Raw genomic sequence first — 17,296 nt, 5'->3', positions numbered from 1 at the left:
AATTTATATTTTTCTGGGAAATTATTCATTTTATCTCAGATTTTGTATTTGTTGGCATTAGGTTTTTCATAGTATTTATGATGTTTAAATTTCTGTCACTTCTATAGTTACATACCCCACTCTTATTCCTAATGTAGTTAATATGTACCTCTTCTTTTTCTTGATAAAGCTTGCCAAAAAACGTAGCATGTTTGGAAGCTGTGTTATTTATAGGTTCAGAATTGAAACTAAAACATATTCAGGGTTGTTTTGCCTTTCTGGTGTTTCTTTTTTTTTCAATGTTGAATAAAAATTCCTCTCTCTCCCTAATAATGCTTTTTGTCTTAAAGCCTATTTAATCTACACTACTTTTTTTTTTTTGCCTAATATATTTTTTCTTTTACTTTCATTTTTTTTTTTTTTTTTTTTGCGGTATGCGGGCCTCTCACTGTTGTGGCCTCTCCCGTTGCGGAGCACAGGCTCTGGACACGCAGGCTCAGCGGCCATGGCTCATGGGCCCAGCCGCTCCGCGGCATGTGGGATCTTCCCGGACCGGGGCATGAACCCGTGTCTCCTGCATCGGCAGGCGGACTCTCAACCACTGCGCCACCAGGGAGGCCCCTTACTTTCATCTTTTTGTGTGTTAATGTTTTGTCTCTGTGCTTGTACAATATTTGACTAAATTCATTTTTAAAAAGGATCCAACATAAGAATATCTCATTCCACAAAATTATTTATTTACGTTTGTTGGGATTACTGAGATTGTTAGATCTACGTGGGTTATCTTTAAAAACAAAATTATCATTTTTCTCTCTGCTTTTTTTTACTTCCTGCTTCTTAACCCTTTACCCTGACTTTCCATTGATTTCAGAATGACAGATTCTAGTATTCTTTTAGAGTTTAGCCTTGAATTTTTAAGATACGTATACTTGAATTAAGGAAGTCTGAAGCAATTAATATCTATTTTTTTTTCAAATTCTCTCAGGACGGTAGAACACTTTCTTTCTCCAGTCTCTTCTCATGTCATCTTCCACATTATTATTGTCTGTCTTAATTTACCTTATTTTGAAACTCCTCAATTTTTTAACCATGCTTATGAGGTTTACCATTAGTTTCTTTGCTCACCATTGTTACCTGCACATCACCGTTGCTCATTACTGCACCTTTCATTCATTGTCTTTCTTATATTTTGGTGATTCTTTCAGTGAGGACTTCTGAGTGGTAAAATTTTCTAGTCTTTGTACATAATTTATCTTCACTCTTGAATGATAATTTTACTGGGTCTTGGAGTCTAGGTTGACAATTATTATCACTTAGAACTTGATGTTTTTTTAACTCCAGTAGCTTTCAACATTTTTTCTTTATGTATAGTGGTTTCCTGTTTTGCCTCCAAATATCGAAGGGTACACTTATTTAAATAAACTTTTTATATGGGATTAATTTTAAGGTTACAGAGAGTTGTAAATATATATGTAGTTCTAACAACACTCTCATACTCTTTACGCAGATTCACCTTTTGTTAACATGTTACCCCATTTGTCTTATGTACACATGCTCTCTCTCTGTCATGTGAACACAAACATACATGTACATATGTAAATTTTTAAAAAACTATTTGAGGGCAAGTTCCACACATCATGCTTTTTACCCCTAAATACACTGGTTTTATTTCCTAATAATAGGGATATGCCCTTGTATACACATAGTATAATTATGATATAAATTTACATTTGTAAAATAATTTTCTCGAATCTCTCCACAATATAGTTTTTTCAGTTGACTTAATATTGTCTTTTATGCCACTTTACTCCTTCAGTACAAGGTCCAGTCTAGAGTCAGGTAGTGTGTTGGTTGTCTAGATGTCTTTAGCCTTCATTAATCTGGAACATTTCCTCATACTTTTGTTGTCTTTTTTACAACATTCACATTTTTGAAGAATATGGTACCCCATCACTTTTCATTTAATAGAATGTTCTTAATTTGCAGTTCTCTGATTTTTTTTTTTTTTTTTGCGGTACGCGGGCCTCTCACTGTTGCGACCTCTCCCGTTGCGGAGCACAGGCTCCGGACGCGCAGGCTCAGCGGCCATGGCTCACGGGCCTAGCCGCTCCGCGGCATGTGGGATCTTCCCGGACCGGGGCACGAACCCGCGTCCCCTGCATCGGCAGGCGGACTGTCAACCACTGTGCCACCAGGGAAGCCCTCTGATGTTTTATTGTTATTAGACTGAGGTTTTTGTATTCCTGGCTAGAATACTGAATAGGTGATGTAATTTCCTTCTTAAGATATCACAGCTGGAGGTACATGATCTTCACCTATCCTTTATTGTTGATGTTAATTTTGATCACTTTACCGATGTTTCTTGATTTGTACACCATATATACAATTACTATTTTTCCCCTTCAGTGAAACCAATAAGCAGTCTGTGGTGAGCCACTTGGAATTTATATATCTTATTTCCCATCAAAGTTTAACATCCATTGATGATTCTTTCCTGATCCAGTCTTAATTGTGATGGTTCTTCCAGCTCTATCTCTCTTTTTATATCTTCTTTTTATATTTTTCTTTCTGGAAAATTCTTGGTCTTTTTGTTTTGTTTTTCAATATTGTTTTTTCCCCTATTGTGTCATTATCTTTTAAATTCTTATTACACTATATAAAAAGTTTATAAAGAATATGGATGGCCAATAAACATAAAAATTAACTTAAGTATTAACCCAAGAAATACAAATTAAAATATTAATATCCTTTTTTGCTAGTCCTATAGATTTAAAAATTTCAATATCCAGTTATTTCAAGAATATAGTAAAATAAAGGCTAGTAGACTTTTGAAGAGAATGTAAATTGTTGCAATCTTTCCAGCAGTCATTTTGGTAATGCTTTTGAAAAGCGTTAAAATCGTATAAATGTCTATCAACCCAGAAACTTAATTTCTTAGCATTTACCCTGAGGAAATAATAAAAAATAAGCTTAAATTTATGTGTAATAGGATGTTCACCATAGGAAAAATTGGAAGTACTCAAATGTTGAGCAGAATATGATTAAATTTTGATAATCTATAATATAGAATGTTATCTCCTTAAAAATTTTTGTGATATTAGTGTTTTTATTGACATAGAAAGGCATTTATGATATTATTTACTGAGAAAAATGTATAGAAGTCTCAAATTATACACACCAAAATGGTGGCAGTGATTATCACAGAGTGATAGACTGTCACTTTTTAAAATTTTCTATTCTTTGTGATTTTTTAATATTTTAAAGTAAACACTTATTACATTTGTAGTAAAATTTTATAATTATATCAATAAAAGGCATTCTTTCATCCAGATGTTAGAAATGGTATCTTGACAACTTAAGTTATTTAAAAGAAAATTTTTTAATTGAATAAATTTGACATGTAACATTGTATAATAAATTTAAATAAATTTAAGGTGTATAGTGTGTTACTTTGATACACTTAAATATTGTAATATGACTCACTGTAGTGATGTTTATCAGTGTTACATAATTATAGTGCAGTATTATTGTCTACATTCATTATATGATGTATTAGATCTCTATGGCTTATTTACTCCTCATTACGAGTTTGTACCCTTAAACACCATCAATTATCCCCCCAGCCCTCATCCCCGGTAACCACCATTTTACACTCTGTTTTTACAGGTTTGACTGTTTTAGGTTCCACACATAAGTGATATTGTGCAGTACTTGTCTTTCTCTGTCTCAGTTATCTTGCTTACTATATTGTGTTCAACGTCCATCCATGTTGTCACAAATGGCAGGATATCCTCCTTTTTCATGGCTAAAAAAATTTTGTTATGTGTATATATGTTCACATCTTTTTATCCATTCATCCACTGATGGACATTTGGGTTGTTTCCACATCTTGGTTATTGTGAATAATGCAGTGATAAACATTGGAGTGCATGTATTTCATGAAAATCCTGTTTTTATTTCCTTTGGGTATATACCCAGAAGTGGAATTGCTGGGTTGTATGGTAGGTCTATTTTTAAATTCTTGAGGATCCTCCCTATCATTTTCCATAGTGGTTGGACCAGTTTACATTCCCACCCACAGTGTATAAGGGTTCTCTTTTCATCACATCCTTGCCAGCACCTGTTGTCTCTTGCCTTCTTCAGAGCCATGCTAACAGGTGTGAGGTGATATCTCACTGTGGTTTTGATTTGTATTTCCCTTATTGATCATCTTTCCATGTGCCTGTTGGCCATTTTGATGCCTTCTTTAGAAAAATGTCTATTTAGTTCTTCTGCCCATTTAAAAAATTGGATTGTTTGTATTTTTGTTAGTGAGTTGACTGTTTTTTATATATTTTGGATATTGACCTCTTATCCTATATATGGTTTGCCAGAATTTTCTCTCATCCTGTATGTTGTCTATTCAATTTGTAAATTGTTCCTTTTGCTCTTCAGAAGCTTTTGAATTTAATGTAGTTCCATTTGTTGATTTCTTGCTTTTGTTGTTTGCGCTTTTGAGGTCATTTGCAGAAAATCACTGCCAAGATTAATAACAATGAGCTTCTCTGCATTTTCTTCTAGGAGTTTTATGGTATCAGGTCTTATATTTAAGTCTTTAGTCCGTTTCAGTTTAATTTTTGTGAGCAGTGTAAGATAAAGGTCCAGCTTCATTGTTCTGCATGTCTTTTTTCCAGTTTTCCCAGTACCATTTGTTCAAAACAGTATCCTTTCCCCATTGTGTGTTCTTGGCTGTCTTGTCAAATATTAGTTGACCGTATGTGCTGGGACTTAATTCTGGGCTCTCTATTCCGTCCCATTGATCTTGGTATCTGTTTTTGTGCCAGTACCATACCGTTCTTATTACTTTGGCTTTGTAGTATAGTTTGAAATCAGGAAGTGTGATATCTCTGGCTTTGTCCTTTTTTCTCAGCATTGCTTTGCCTTTTTGGATTCTTTTGTGGTTGTACATAAATTTTAGGACTGTTTCTTCTGCTGCTGTGAAGAATGTCTTTGGTGTCTTGATGGGGGTTGCATTGAATTTTTAGATGGCTTTGGGTAGTATAGCCATTTTAACAATATTCTTCTAATCTATGAATATGTTATGTCTTTGCATTTGTTTGTGTGTCCTTTGGTTTCTTTCAGCAAAATCTTGTAGTTTTCATTGTACAGATCTTTCACATCCTTTGTTAAATTTTTTCCTAAGTATTTTATTGTTTTTGATGCTATTATGAATGGAATAGTTTTCTTTATTTCTTTTTCAGTTGCTTCATTTTAAGTGTAAAGGAACACAATTGACTTCTGTATATTGATTTTATATCCTACCGTTTTACTGAAATCATTAATTAGATCCAGCAGTTTTTTGATTGACTCTTTGGGGTCTTCTATATAAATGATTATATTATCAGGAGATAGTGACAGTTTTATTTCTTCTTTTTTGATTTGGAAGCCTTTTATTTCTTTGTCTTGCCTAATTGCTCTAGCTAGGACTTCCGGTAGTATATTGAATAGTAGGGGTGAGAGTGTACATCCTTGTCTCTTGATCCTGATTTAAAGGAAATGCTTTCAGTTTTTCTCCACTGAGTATATTGTTAGCTGTGGGTTTGTTGTATATGTCCTTTATTATGTTGAGATGCATTCATTCTCTCTATGCCCAATCTGTTAAGGGTTTTAATCATAAAAGGATATTGTAGTCAAATACTTTATCTGCACCTTTTGAGATGATCACATGAATTTTAGTTTTCATTTTATTGATGTGATGTATTTGCATCTTTGCATCCCAGGGATAAATCTCACTAAGCCATGGTGTATAATCCTTTTAATGTGTTCTTGAATTCAGTTTGCTAATATTTCATTGAGAATTTTTGCATCTATATTCATGAGGGATATTGGTCTATAGTTTTCTCTTTTTTTATATGGTATCCTTATCTAATTTTGGTATCAAGGTATTTCTGGCTTCTTAGAATTTCCGAGTTCAGAAGTGTTCCGTTCTCCTCGATATTTTGGAACAGTTTGAGGAGGATTGGTGTTAATTTTTTAAATGTTTGGTAGAATTCTCCAGTGAAATCATGTGGTCATGGAGTTTTCCGTGTTGGGAGGTTTTTGGGTTTTTTTGTTTTTTGCGGTACGTGGACCTCTCACTGCCGTGGCCTCCCCCGCTGCGGAGCACAGGCTCCGGATGCGCAGGCCCAGTGGCCATGGCCCACGGGCCCAGCCGCTCCACAGCATGTGGGATCCTCCCGGACCGGGGCATGAACCCGTGTCCCCTGCATCGGCAGGTGGACTCTCAACCACTCTGCCACCAGGGAAGCCCTGGTTTGTTTTAATTAAAAATTTTAAAACTAAAGTATGGTTGATTTACAATATTATATTAGTTTCAGGTGTACAGCATAGTAATTCAGTATTTCTACAGTTTACATTCCATTAAAAGTTGTTATAAGATAATGGCTATAATTCTCTATGCTATATAATATGTCCTTGTTGGTTGTCTATTTTACCCATGGTAGGTTATATCTCGTAATCCTGTACCCCTAATTTGCCCCCTCCCCTTCCATTTCCCCTTTGGTAACCACTAATTTGCTTTCTAGATCTGTGAGTTTGTTTCTGTTTTGCATATACATTCATTTGTATTCTTTTTTAGATTCCACATATAAGTGGTATCATACAGTATTTGTCTTTCTCTCTCTGACTTCTTTCACTGAGCATAATATCCTCTAGGTCCATTCACATGGCTGCAGTTGGAAGAATTTCATTCTTTTTTATGACAGTAATATTCCATTATGTGTGTGCATGTATACACACACACATACATACATACATACATATATACATACCACTTCTTCTTTAACCATTCGTCTGTTGATGGGCACTTGGGTTTTTCCCATGTCTTGACTATTGTAAAAAGTGTTGCTATGAACATTGGGTGCATGTTTTTGTTTATGGACATATACCCAGGAGTGGAATTGCTGGATCATGTGGTAGTTCTGTTTTTAGTTTTTTGAGGAAACTCCATACTGGTTTCCATAGTGGCTGCACCAAGCTACATTCCCACCAAGGGTTCTCTTTTCTCCACATCCTTGCCAACATTTATTATTTGTATTCTTTTTGATGATAGCTATTCTGAGAAGTGTGAGGCAATATCTTATTTTGGTTTTGATTTGCATTTCTCCAGTAATTAGTGATGTTGAGCATCTCTTTATGTGCCTGTTGGCCATCTGTATGTCTTCTTTAGGAAAATGTCTGTTCAGGTATTCTGCCAATTTTTTGATCAGATTGTTTGTTTGGTTTTGGTTGTTTCATTTCTGTTGAAATGAAAAGACAACCTATGGAATGGGTTCTAAGTTTTAAACTTTTAAGTTTAATTATATCTCATTTGTTTACTCTTGCTTTTATTTTTTTTACCATAGGAGACAGATCCAAAAAAATATTGCTAGGATTTATGTCAAAGAGGCTTCCACCTATGTTCTCTTCTAGGAGTTTTGTGGTTTCAGGTCTTACATTTATATCTTTAATCTGTTTGAGTTTATTTTTGTATATGTTGTAAGGAAATGTTTTAATCTCATTATTTTACATGTAGCTTTCCAGTTTTCCCAGCACAGCTTATTGAAGAGACCGTCTTTTCTCCATTGTATATTCTTGCCTCCTTTGTCATAGATTAATTGACCATAGGTGCATGGGTTTAGTTCTGGGCTCTCTATTCTGTTCCATTGATTTATGTGTCTGTTTCTGTGCCAGTACCATGCTGTTTTGATTACTGTAGCTTTGTAATATAATCTGAAATCTCGTCGGGTAATACCTCCAGCTTTGTTCTTTTTTCTCAAGATTACTTTGGCAATTTGGGGTCTTTTGTGGTTCCATATGAATTTTAGGATTACTTGTTCTAGTTCTGTGAAAAATGTCATGGATTGTATTAAATCTGTAGATTGCTTTGGGTAGTATGGTCATTTAACAATATTAATTATTCCAGTCCAAGAGTATGGGATATCTTTCCATTTCTTTTTTTATCTTCAATTCGTGTTTTATAGTTTTCAGAGTGTAGGTCTTTCACCTTTTTGGTTAAGTTCATTACTAGGTATTTTATTATTTTTGATGCAATTTTAAGCAGGATTTTTTTTTACTTTCTCTTTTTGATAGTTTAATATTAGTGTATAGAAACGCAATGTATTTTTGTATACGTATCTTGTATCCTACAACGTTGCTGAATTCATTAATTCTAATAGTTCTGGGGTGGAGACTTCAGGGTTTTCTATGTAATGTATCATGTCATCTGCAAATGGGGCAGTTTTACTTCTTCTCTTCCAATCTGGATGCCTTTTATTTATTTTTCTTGTCTGATTGCTGTGGCTAGAACTTCCAATACTGTGTTAAATAGAAGTGGTATGAGTGGGCATCCTTGTCTTGTTCCTAAATTTAGTGGAAAGGCTTTCAGCTTTTCACTATTGAGTATGCTGGCTCTGGGTTTGTCATAAATGGCCATTATTATGTTGAGAGTTTTTATCATGAATGCATGTTGAATTTTATCTAATGCTTTTCGTGTGTGTCTTTTGAGATGATTATATGATTTTTATCTTTCCTTTTGTTAACGTGATGTTCACATTGATTTCGAATATTGAACCATCCTTGTGACCCTGGAATAAATCCAGCTTGATCATGTTGTGTAGTCCTTTTTACATATTGCTGGATTCAGTTTGCGAGTACTTTGCCTGAGGATTTTTGCATCTATATTCATCAAAGATATTGATCTGTAACTTTCTTTTATTGTAGTGTCTTCTTTTGGTTTTGGCATCAGGGTAATGGTGGCCTTGTGGAATAAATATGGCAGTGTTATCTCCTCTTCAGTTTTTTGGAATGGTTTGAGAAGGATAGGTATAAGTTCTTTAAATGCTTGGTAGAATTTCCCTGTAAAGCCATCTGGTCCTGGACTCTTGTTTGCTGGGGTTTTTTTTTTTATTACAAAAAAACTGGTTGACTCAGTCTTGGCAGGCTTTATGTTTCTAGAAGTTTGTCCATTTCCTCTAGATTGTCCAGTTTGTTTGCATATAACTGTTCAGTGTTCTCTTAGGATTTTTTGTATCTCTGTGGTATTGGTTGTTATTTATCATCTTTCATTTCTTATTTTGTTCATTTGGGTCCTCTCCCTTTTCTTCTTGGTGAGCCTGGCTAAACATTTATCAATTTTGTTTATCTTTATAAAAAAGCAGCTCCTGGTTTCATTGATCTTTTTCTACATTTTAAAAATCTTTATTTCCTCTGATTTTTATTATTTCCTTCTCCTGCTGACTTTGCTCTTTTTCTAATTCTTTAAGGTGGTAGGTTAGGTTGTTTGAGATTTTTCTTGCTCTTGAGGAAGTCCTGTATTGCTATGAACTTCCATCTTAGAATTGCTTTTGCTGCATCTCATAGATTTTGGAAAGTTGTGTTTTCATTTTCATTTGTCTTGAGGTATTTTCTTATTTCCTCTTTGATTTTGTCAGTGACCATTGTTTTTTTAGTAATATGTTGTTTAATCTCCACGTTTGTTCTTTATCCACTTTTCTTTCTGTAGTTGATTTTCTAGTTTTATATTGCTATGGTTGGAAAAGATGCTTGAAATAATTTCTGTCCTCTTAAATTTGTTGAGGCTTGTTTTGTGACTTTGTATGTGATCTGTACTGGAGAACGTTCCATGTGTGCTTGATATGAATGTGCATTCTTTTTTTGCATGTAGTCTCATGTAGATATCAATTAAGTCTAACTGGTCTGTTGTGTCATTTAAGACCTCTGTGCCTTATGGATTTTCTGTCTTGATGATCTGTCCATTGATGTCAGTGGAGTGTTAACATCTCATACTATTGTTGTATTGTTGTCAACTTCTCTCTTTTTGTCTGTATTTGCATTACATGTTTAGGTGCTCTTGTATTGGGTGTGTTTATGTTAACAAGTGTAATACCCTCTTGTATTGATCCCTTTATCATTGTATAAGGCCTTCTTTGTCTTTCATTGTAGTCTTTATTTTAAAGTCTGATATGATTTTGTCTGATATGAGTATTGCTACCCACACTTTGTCATTTTTGTTTGCATGAAACATCTTTTTCCATCCTCTCACACTCTGTGTGTCTTCACCCCTGAAGTGAGTCTCTTGTAGGTAGCATATTCAAGAGTCTTGTTTTTTTTTTTTTTTTAAATCCATTCAGCCACCTTATGTCTTTTGATCAGAGCATTTAGTCCATTGACATTTAAAGTAATTATTAATAGGTAATACTTATTGCCACTTTATTACTTGTTTTCCAGTTGTGGTTACCATGGGGTTCATATATGTTGACTCATAATTATATCTACTTGTTTTAAACTGGTAATCATTTAAATTCAAACACATTCTAAAAGATCTACGTTTTACCTTCATAACCCACATTTTGTGTATTTGATATCATATTCTACATCTTCTTGATTATCCCTTAACTATTTATTTTTAGTTATAGTTGCTTTTATAGTTTTTTTGTCTTAATCTACATACTGGCTTATTTAAGTGATCTTCAATCCTTACTGTGTATTTGACTTTCCTACTGGGATTTTCCCTTTCCTACAGATTCTTACCTCTTTTCCATTTAGAGAAGACCCTTCAACATTTCTTTTAGGGTAGGTTTAGTATGCTGAATTCTTTTAGTTTTTGCTTGTCTCAGAAGTTCTTTATCTCTCCTATTCTAAATGATAATCTTGCTGGGCAGAGTATCATAGGTTGCAGGTTTTTCCCTTTCAGGATTTTGAATATATCATGCCTATCCCTTTTGGCCTGCAAAGTTTCTGCAGAGAAATCAGCTCATAGCCTTATGGGGATTCCTTTATATATGACACTTTGTTTTTCTCTTGCTGCCTTTAGAATTCTCTTTAACTTTTGCCATTTTAATTGTATGTCTTGGTGTGGGTCTGTTTGGGTTCATCTTGTTTGGAACCCACTCTGCTTCCTGTATCTGGATATCTGTTTCCTCCTTCAGGTTTGGGAAGTTTTCAGCCATAATTTCTTCAAATCCATTTTTGATCCCCTTCTCTCTCTCTCCTTCTGGAACCCCTATAATGCAAATGTTGGAACACTTAATGTTATTGGAGAGATCTCTTAGATTGCTTTCACTTTATAAAATGTGTTTTTCTCTCTGCTGTTCTGATTTGGTGATTTCCATGATTATATCTTCCAGGTCAATTATGCAATTATCCGTATTACTTAACCTGCTATTCATTCCTTTCAGTGTGTTTTTTTTTCAGCTGTTGAGCTTTTCATTTCCGATTGGTGGGGGTTTTTTTATGTTTCTAATTCCTTGTTAAAATGTTCAGTGTTTAGATCAATTGTTTTACCTAATTCAGTTAAGCTTTTTATTACCAATTGTTTTGAATTATCTGTTGTTTATTTCCATTTCATTATTTTTTCAGGGTTTTTTTCTTGCTCTTTGAATTGAGAATAGCTCCTCTGCCTTTTAATTTTACTTTTCTTTTTTTTTTTTTTTTTTTGCGGTATGCGGGCCTCTCACTGTTGTGGCCTCTCCCGTTGCGGAGCACAGGCTCCGGACATGCAGGCTCAGCGGCCATGGCTCACGGGCCCAGCCGCTCCTCGGCATGTGGGATCTTCCTGGACTGGGGCACAAACCCGTGTCCCCTGCATCGGCAGGCGGACTCTCAACCACTGTGCCACCAGGGAAGCCCTAATTTTACTTTTCTCTGCTTCTATGAACTAAGGTGAAGCAGTGACCTTTTGTGGACTTGAAGGGGTGTTCTTATTTGGGAGTGTCCCTATGCAGATTGCACATGCCCAGTGCCTTTGGTGGGAGGGCTGGATTTGATGTGGATGCCAGTCACATCTTTCCTGATGTTGTGCTGGCAGCTCTTACCTTGGTAGTGGGGTGTGACTGGGGATGGAGGGGCTAGAGCTGGCTCCTGGCGTGAGACGGGACTTGCTCTCTGTTCAGTGGCTGTCACCTCTCTGTCAGGGGCGGGGTCTGATCCCAAGTTGCTGAAGCAGAAGCCCTTTGTGTCAGGCTCAAGCTGCCTCTGTTCCCTTTACGTGTGTGTTTTTCTCTCCCAGCACCAAGACCTTTGCCCCAGAGTAGGGAGTGCTGAAGCAAGTGGGGCCTTTCACATACAAAGGTTCAACGCACTGCTTGTGTAGGTGTCTGTGGCTCCTTCAGATGCAACCCATGGTAGAGTCTTTTTCCTGGTCGTGGCTGTCCCACATCCAGTGCCGCACTGTGGCACAGACTGAGTAGAGCCAAAGCATTCACTGGTGCACGGTGAGGTGGCTGTGGGAAACCCAGTAACCATGCAGACCTCTCCTCAGAGGCAAGACCCCTTTTCCCCTCACAGCTGGTTGCTGTTCCCAACCTCCACTGTGCTCTACAGGGGAGGGGAGCCTGAATGGTTTCTCTGCATTTATGGGGTAGGGAGGTGTTGAGGTGTGGTACAGTGGGGCCCAGAGTGGCACGGTTGTGGGAAATCTGCCAGCTGCTAGAGCAGACCTCTCTTCACCCTGCTTCAGAGACAGGCCAGTGCTCACACCTCATGAATAGAGTCCAGGCTTCTCCAGCCTTTCTATCTGTCCAAGCAGTCCAGAAGGCTTGTCTCCTCCACATAGGACTCCAGGACCGGGACACCCAGTCTGTGGCTTGACCCACTCACTCCTGGATACCCAGGGTGGGTATCCACCTTTGCAATTTCTTATTTCCTCTGAGTTCCCTCCCAGGAGCACAGGTCCCTACCTGATCGCTTTTCTTCCATTCCTGTGTGATTACCTATTCCTTACAGCCTTGGTTGTTCAGTCCTTTTTCCAGTTTCCAGTTAGTTTTCAGTGAGAATTGTTCCACCTGTAGGTGTATTTTTGATGTGTTCATGGGGGGAGGTGAGCACCACGTCCCTTTACCTCCACCATCTTGATCTTTTCTCTTCCGTGTTGGGAGTTTTTTGATTACTGATTCAATCTCATTACTCATTAGTCTGTTCAGATTTTCTGTTTCTTTCTGATTCAGTCTTGGTAGGTTGTGTGTTTCTAAAAATGTATCCATTTCTTCCAGGTTACATAGCTTTTTGGCATATAATCTTTCATACTAGTTGCTTATGATCCAGTGCATTTCTGTAGTTCAGCTGTAATGTCTCCTCTTCCACTTCTAATTCTCTCTTTTTTCCTTAGTCCAAGTAAAGGTTTGTCAACTTTATCTTTTCAAAGAACCAGCTCTTAGTTTCGTTGATCCTTTCTGTTGCTTTCCTGGTCTCTATTTCATTTATTTCCACTCTGATCTTTATTATTTCCTTCCTTCTGCTAACTTTGGGCTTAACTTGTTCGAGTTCTTGAAGTGTAAAGTTAGGTTGTTTATTTGAGATCTTTCTAATTTCTTAATATATGCATTAATGCTCTAAACTTCCAGCTTTTACTGCATCCCACAAGATTTGGTATGTTGCATTTCCATTTTCATTTGTTTTGAGATAATTTTTAAATTTCCCTTTTGATTTCTGTTTTGACCTAATGGTTGTTTAGAAGTGTGTTGTTTAATTTCCACATATTTATAAATCTTTTCACTTTCTTCTTGTTGATTTCTATTTTCGTACCACTGTGGTCAGAAAAGATAGTTGGTATGGTTTTATTCTTCTTAAATTTGCTAAGATTTGTTTTGTGGTCAGTATGATCAATCTTGGAGACTGTTCCATGTGCACTTGCGAAGAATGTGTATTCTGCTGCTGTTGGATGTATTGTTCTGTATATGTCTGTTAGTCCATTTGTTTTAAAGTGTGGTTCCAACATTTCCTTGCTGATTTTCTATCTGGACAGTCTTTCCATTGCTAATAGTGTGGTATTGAAGTTCCCTACTATTATTGTATTATTGTCGATTTCTCCCTTACGATCTATCAGTATTTGCTTAATATGTTTCAGTGCTTGGGTGTTGGGAGTGTATGTGTTTTTTAAAAAATATTTATTTATTATTTTTGCTGTGCTGGGTCTTAGTTGCAGCATGTGCAGTCTTTTACTTGTGGCATAAGGACTTCTTAGTTGTGGCATGCAAACTCTTGGTTGTGACATGTGGACTTCTTAGTTGCGACATGCAGACTCTTAGTTGTGGCATGCATGTGGGGATCAAACCAGGGCCCCCTGCATTGGGAGCGCAGAGTCTTACCCACTGGACCACCGGGGAAGTCCCAGGAGTGTGTGTGTTATGATTGTTGTCTTCTTTGTGTGTTGACCACTTTATCATTAGATAATGACCTTCTTTTTCTTTTGTTACCCTTTTTGCCTTGAAGTCTATTTTATCTAAGTATGACTGTGCCCACCTTCTTCTGGTTTCCGTTTGCTTAAAATATCATCTTCCATCCTTTCACTTTGATCCTGTGTGTCTTTAGAGCTGAAATAAGTAAAAACTGGGATGATGGTTGCTGCACCTTGAATAGTGCTGTGTAATTTTACACGGCTGCCTCAGGTTCTGTTTGCCCAAACAATGATTCCCAAAAGCCAGTGCTTCTCGTCACATCCTTTGGCTGTCTCTTGCTCCCAACTTAAATGACTATCCATGTGCTCTTGATGCAACTGCTTAAGAATTTATCTACAAATCATTGTGGAAAACAAAGAGAGGAATAATAGGCGAAGCATCTTACTAAATTGTTGGTAAATCTATATTCTGTTTTATTTTATGTTTATGAACACTAAGGCCAACCTGATTTGTATGTCTTGTTTAGTACCACTAAAAATGTCATTTTGACACTAAGTGCAGTATTTTACTGTTGAATTATTTTTTAAGTACTATTTTTTAATGTATTTATACACATATCATAGGAACTATCAAGAAACCTTGAGCTAAGTACTAACAGTTTCCAGCGACAGTTGCTTGCTGAAAGGAAAAGGGCATATGAGGCTCATGATGAAAATAAAATTCTTCAAAATGAGCTACAACAACTACATCACAAATTAAAGGTAAGCATTTTATTTTAAATGGCATCCTTTCTCCCTATGTTATATATTAGCTGAAGACTCTATTTTAAAACATTGTTATCATTTATATTTGGAACTTTGGTACAATATCATTTACAAAATTCTAATATTTTCTTTGGCACTTATAAAGAAAATATTTGTTAAAATGAGACATTAGATACACTAATAGGAATGATATAACTGAAAAAAGTTATAAAATCCTGCAAGACAGTTATGGGAACTAGAGTTCTTCTGTGTTGCATGGTTGAATAGTTCAGTGTTCTTCCTCAGATAACCCCATGATTGATTATTTTTAAAGTTGTTCCAAATAATGCCCTTCCTTTTCACAGTGTTTAGAAGAAGTATTAGAATTAATTAATTCTGTTAAAGTAGGTGTTCTTAATTCTATCCAGAGGTCATTGATGGGTTGAAATTTTGTGCAACATTAAGTGTTTATGCATTATCTTGCATAGAATTTTCATTTTGTTAATCAAATTCTCAGAGAAAGCCATAGCTGCAAAATGGTGAAGAACACTTGTGTTTTAAAAAATGGTCTAATTTTTAACTCGCCATTAATTTGGAACCCACATTTGAGAGATGCTAATTAAATTCTTTGTGTGGCTAAGCCTGGAAGTCAGTTGAAGACATTACTATATCATGTAGGAGTGGGTAGAAAATGAATTTTGCCTTATTCTGATTTTCATGCCTGCTAGTGCATATTGGACTTTCAGTGGAGAATCATTGCTCTACCGTAACCTAAATGTCCTAAAGACATTCCTTTCTATAATTGGTAGTTACAAAGGGAAGCTGAACTTAGGTATATTCCAATTTGGTGAGGAAAATACCAGTTGAAAAGATGAGGATTTTTGTTTTATTTTAAACTGAGACTCTACATTCTTAATTGTGTTGGGTTTGTTTTCAGGAAAAGGAGAGAGAACTGGACTTAAAAAACATATATTCTAATCGTCTGCCAAAGTCTTCTCCAAAGAAAGAAAAAGAAATTACATCAAAAAAAAATGGTATAGTAGTTATTATTGTTGAGAAACATTGTAGTTATTAATAATAAAATAAATTAATTTTGAAGTAGAAGGAAGATGAAGGGAAAGAACTTTATTGAAATAGATTTCCTTATAGGTACTTTTCAGAAATCCTTTCACTTTCTCAGTTTTTTCCCTTGAGGTTATTACAGTTAATAAGTTTTACATAATTAAAATGTTTTTCCTAATTATAACTTATTTTTCTAAACTTTTATGAAAAACTATAAGCATACCCTAAACAGGAAATTATAGTATGATAAATCTTTATTTATGTATCACCACCTTTAACAGTTATACATTTTACTAATTTTATTTCACCTATTTTTTCTACTTTTTTTCTGGAGTACTTTAAAGCAAATCCCAGCTGTCATTTCATTTCACTCATAAATACTTTGCTATTATGCATATTCTTTTTCAAAAAACAAAAGTATAATTTCCTTCTTCTCTGGTTTGCAAAAAGTTAAAAACATAAACTTTGTAAAAGTTTAATAGATTGATTTATCCCTCAGAGTTGTCCTCAAAGGACAAAATTGCCAGTAAATCCTAGAAATAAAAACAGTAATAGTGAGTAGTCATGGAGCTGAGAAACGTGCATTTTCTCATTTAGAGGGTGAACATATACCAATTGAATTCCATATATCTTAGCACTGTTCAATACGATTAGAAAAATTCTTTTATAATTTTCATGGTAGCTGCATGCCAGAGTGATTTTACAAACCAGTGTACAAAAGAAGTACAAACCAGTGAAGACTTCGAGCTGGAGGAATATCCTATAACACCACAAACAGTTATGTGTTATGAAAACAAATGGAAAGAACCTGAACGTCTTTCTTTGGTGAGTTTAGCAATATGATTAGGTACGAAACTCTAGGTTTGAAGTTATTCCTAAATGCACAATATCAAACATTTAAAAATTTCAGCAATGAAGCTAGTGCCATAGCTGTATAAATATGCAACTAGCCTTTTACAGGGAAAGAGATAACATCTGTGCATTTTATTAAACTCCTTTGGATTGACTCTTAGTTAACACTGCATCTTTCAGATGCTTCAGAAATGTCAGTTGTACTCTCTAGGTTGGAGGAAGAAGAAAAGAAAATTATCTAAGTTTCTTACCTTTTATGTCTCTTACCAGATAGTCTCTAAAAATCCTTCTGGCTTTTATGTTTAATAGCAAGTTATAGTAGCTTTCAAATGATTTGTTAGAATTTGACTACATTTAATTTTTTTGGCTTCCTATGTAAGAGAATTTTATAGTTTAGCTGAATGTCGAGCAAAGTAATTGCAGTGGAATCTGACTTTATATCATTCAAATTAGAGTGGAATTCAGGAGGTCTGTGTTGCATCTTCATTTAAAAGGACTCATACTGAGTACTGGAAGGTCCTTTTCTCT

At 35.5% G+C, this 17,296-nt stretch overlaps 1 protein-coding gene across 1 annotated transcript in view; it reads left to right on the top strand.

Moving 5' to 3' along the window:
• The window catches only part of LCA5 (lebercilin LCA5), a 74,082-nt gene that overhangs the window by 46,040 nt on the left and 10,746 nt on the right, over positions 1-17,296 (top strand). The window contains exons 4-6 of the mRNA XM_029223291.1: positions 14,735-14,872; positions 15,792-15,888; positions 16,599-16,741. Of these exons, the coding sequence (XP_029079124.1) occupies positions 14,735-14,872; positions 15,792-15,888; positions 16,599-16,741 (378 nt within the window). The remainder of the gene's footprint in view (positions 1-14,734; positions 14,873-15,791; positions 15,889-16,598; positions 16,742-17,296) is intronic.

The sequence above is a fragment of the Monodon monoceros genome, unplaced genomic scaffold (genome assembly GCF_005190385.1).
Source record: "Monodon monoceros isolate NGI ecotype Baffin Bay Population unplaced genomic scaffold, NGI_Narwhal_1 Super_Scaffold_15, whole genome shotgun sequence".
Taxonomy (NCBI): Eukaryota; Metazoa; Chordata; class Mammalia; order Artiodactyla; family Monodontidae; genus Monodon; species Monodon monoceros.
The sequence above is the reverse complement of the archived record's forward strand: the minus strand, read 5'-3'. Positions and strand labels throughout refer to the sequence as shown.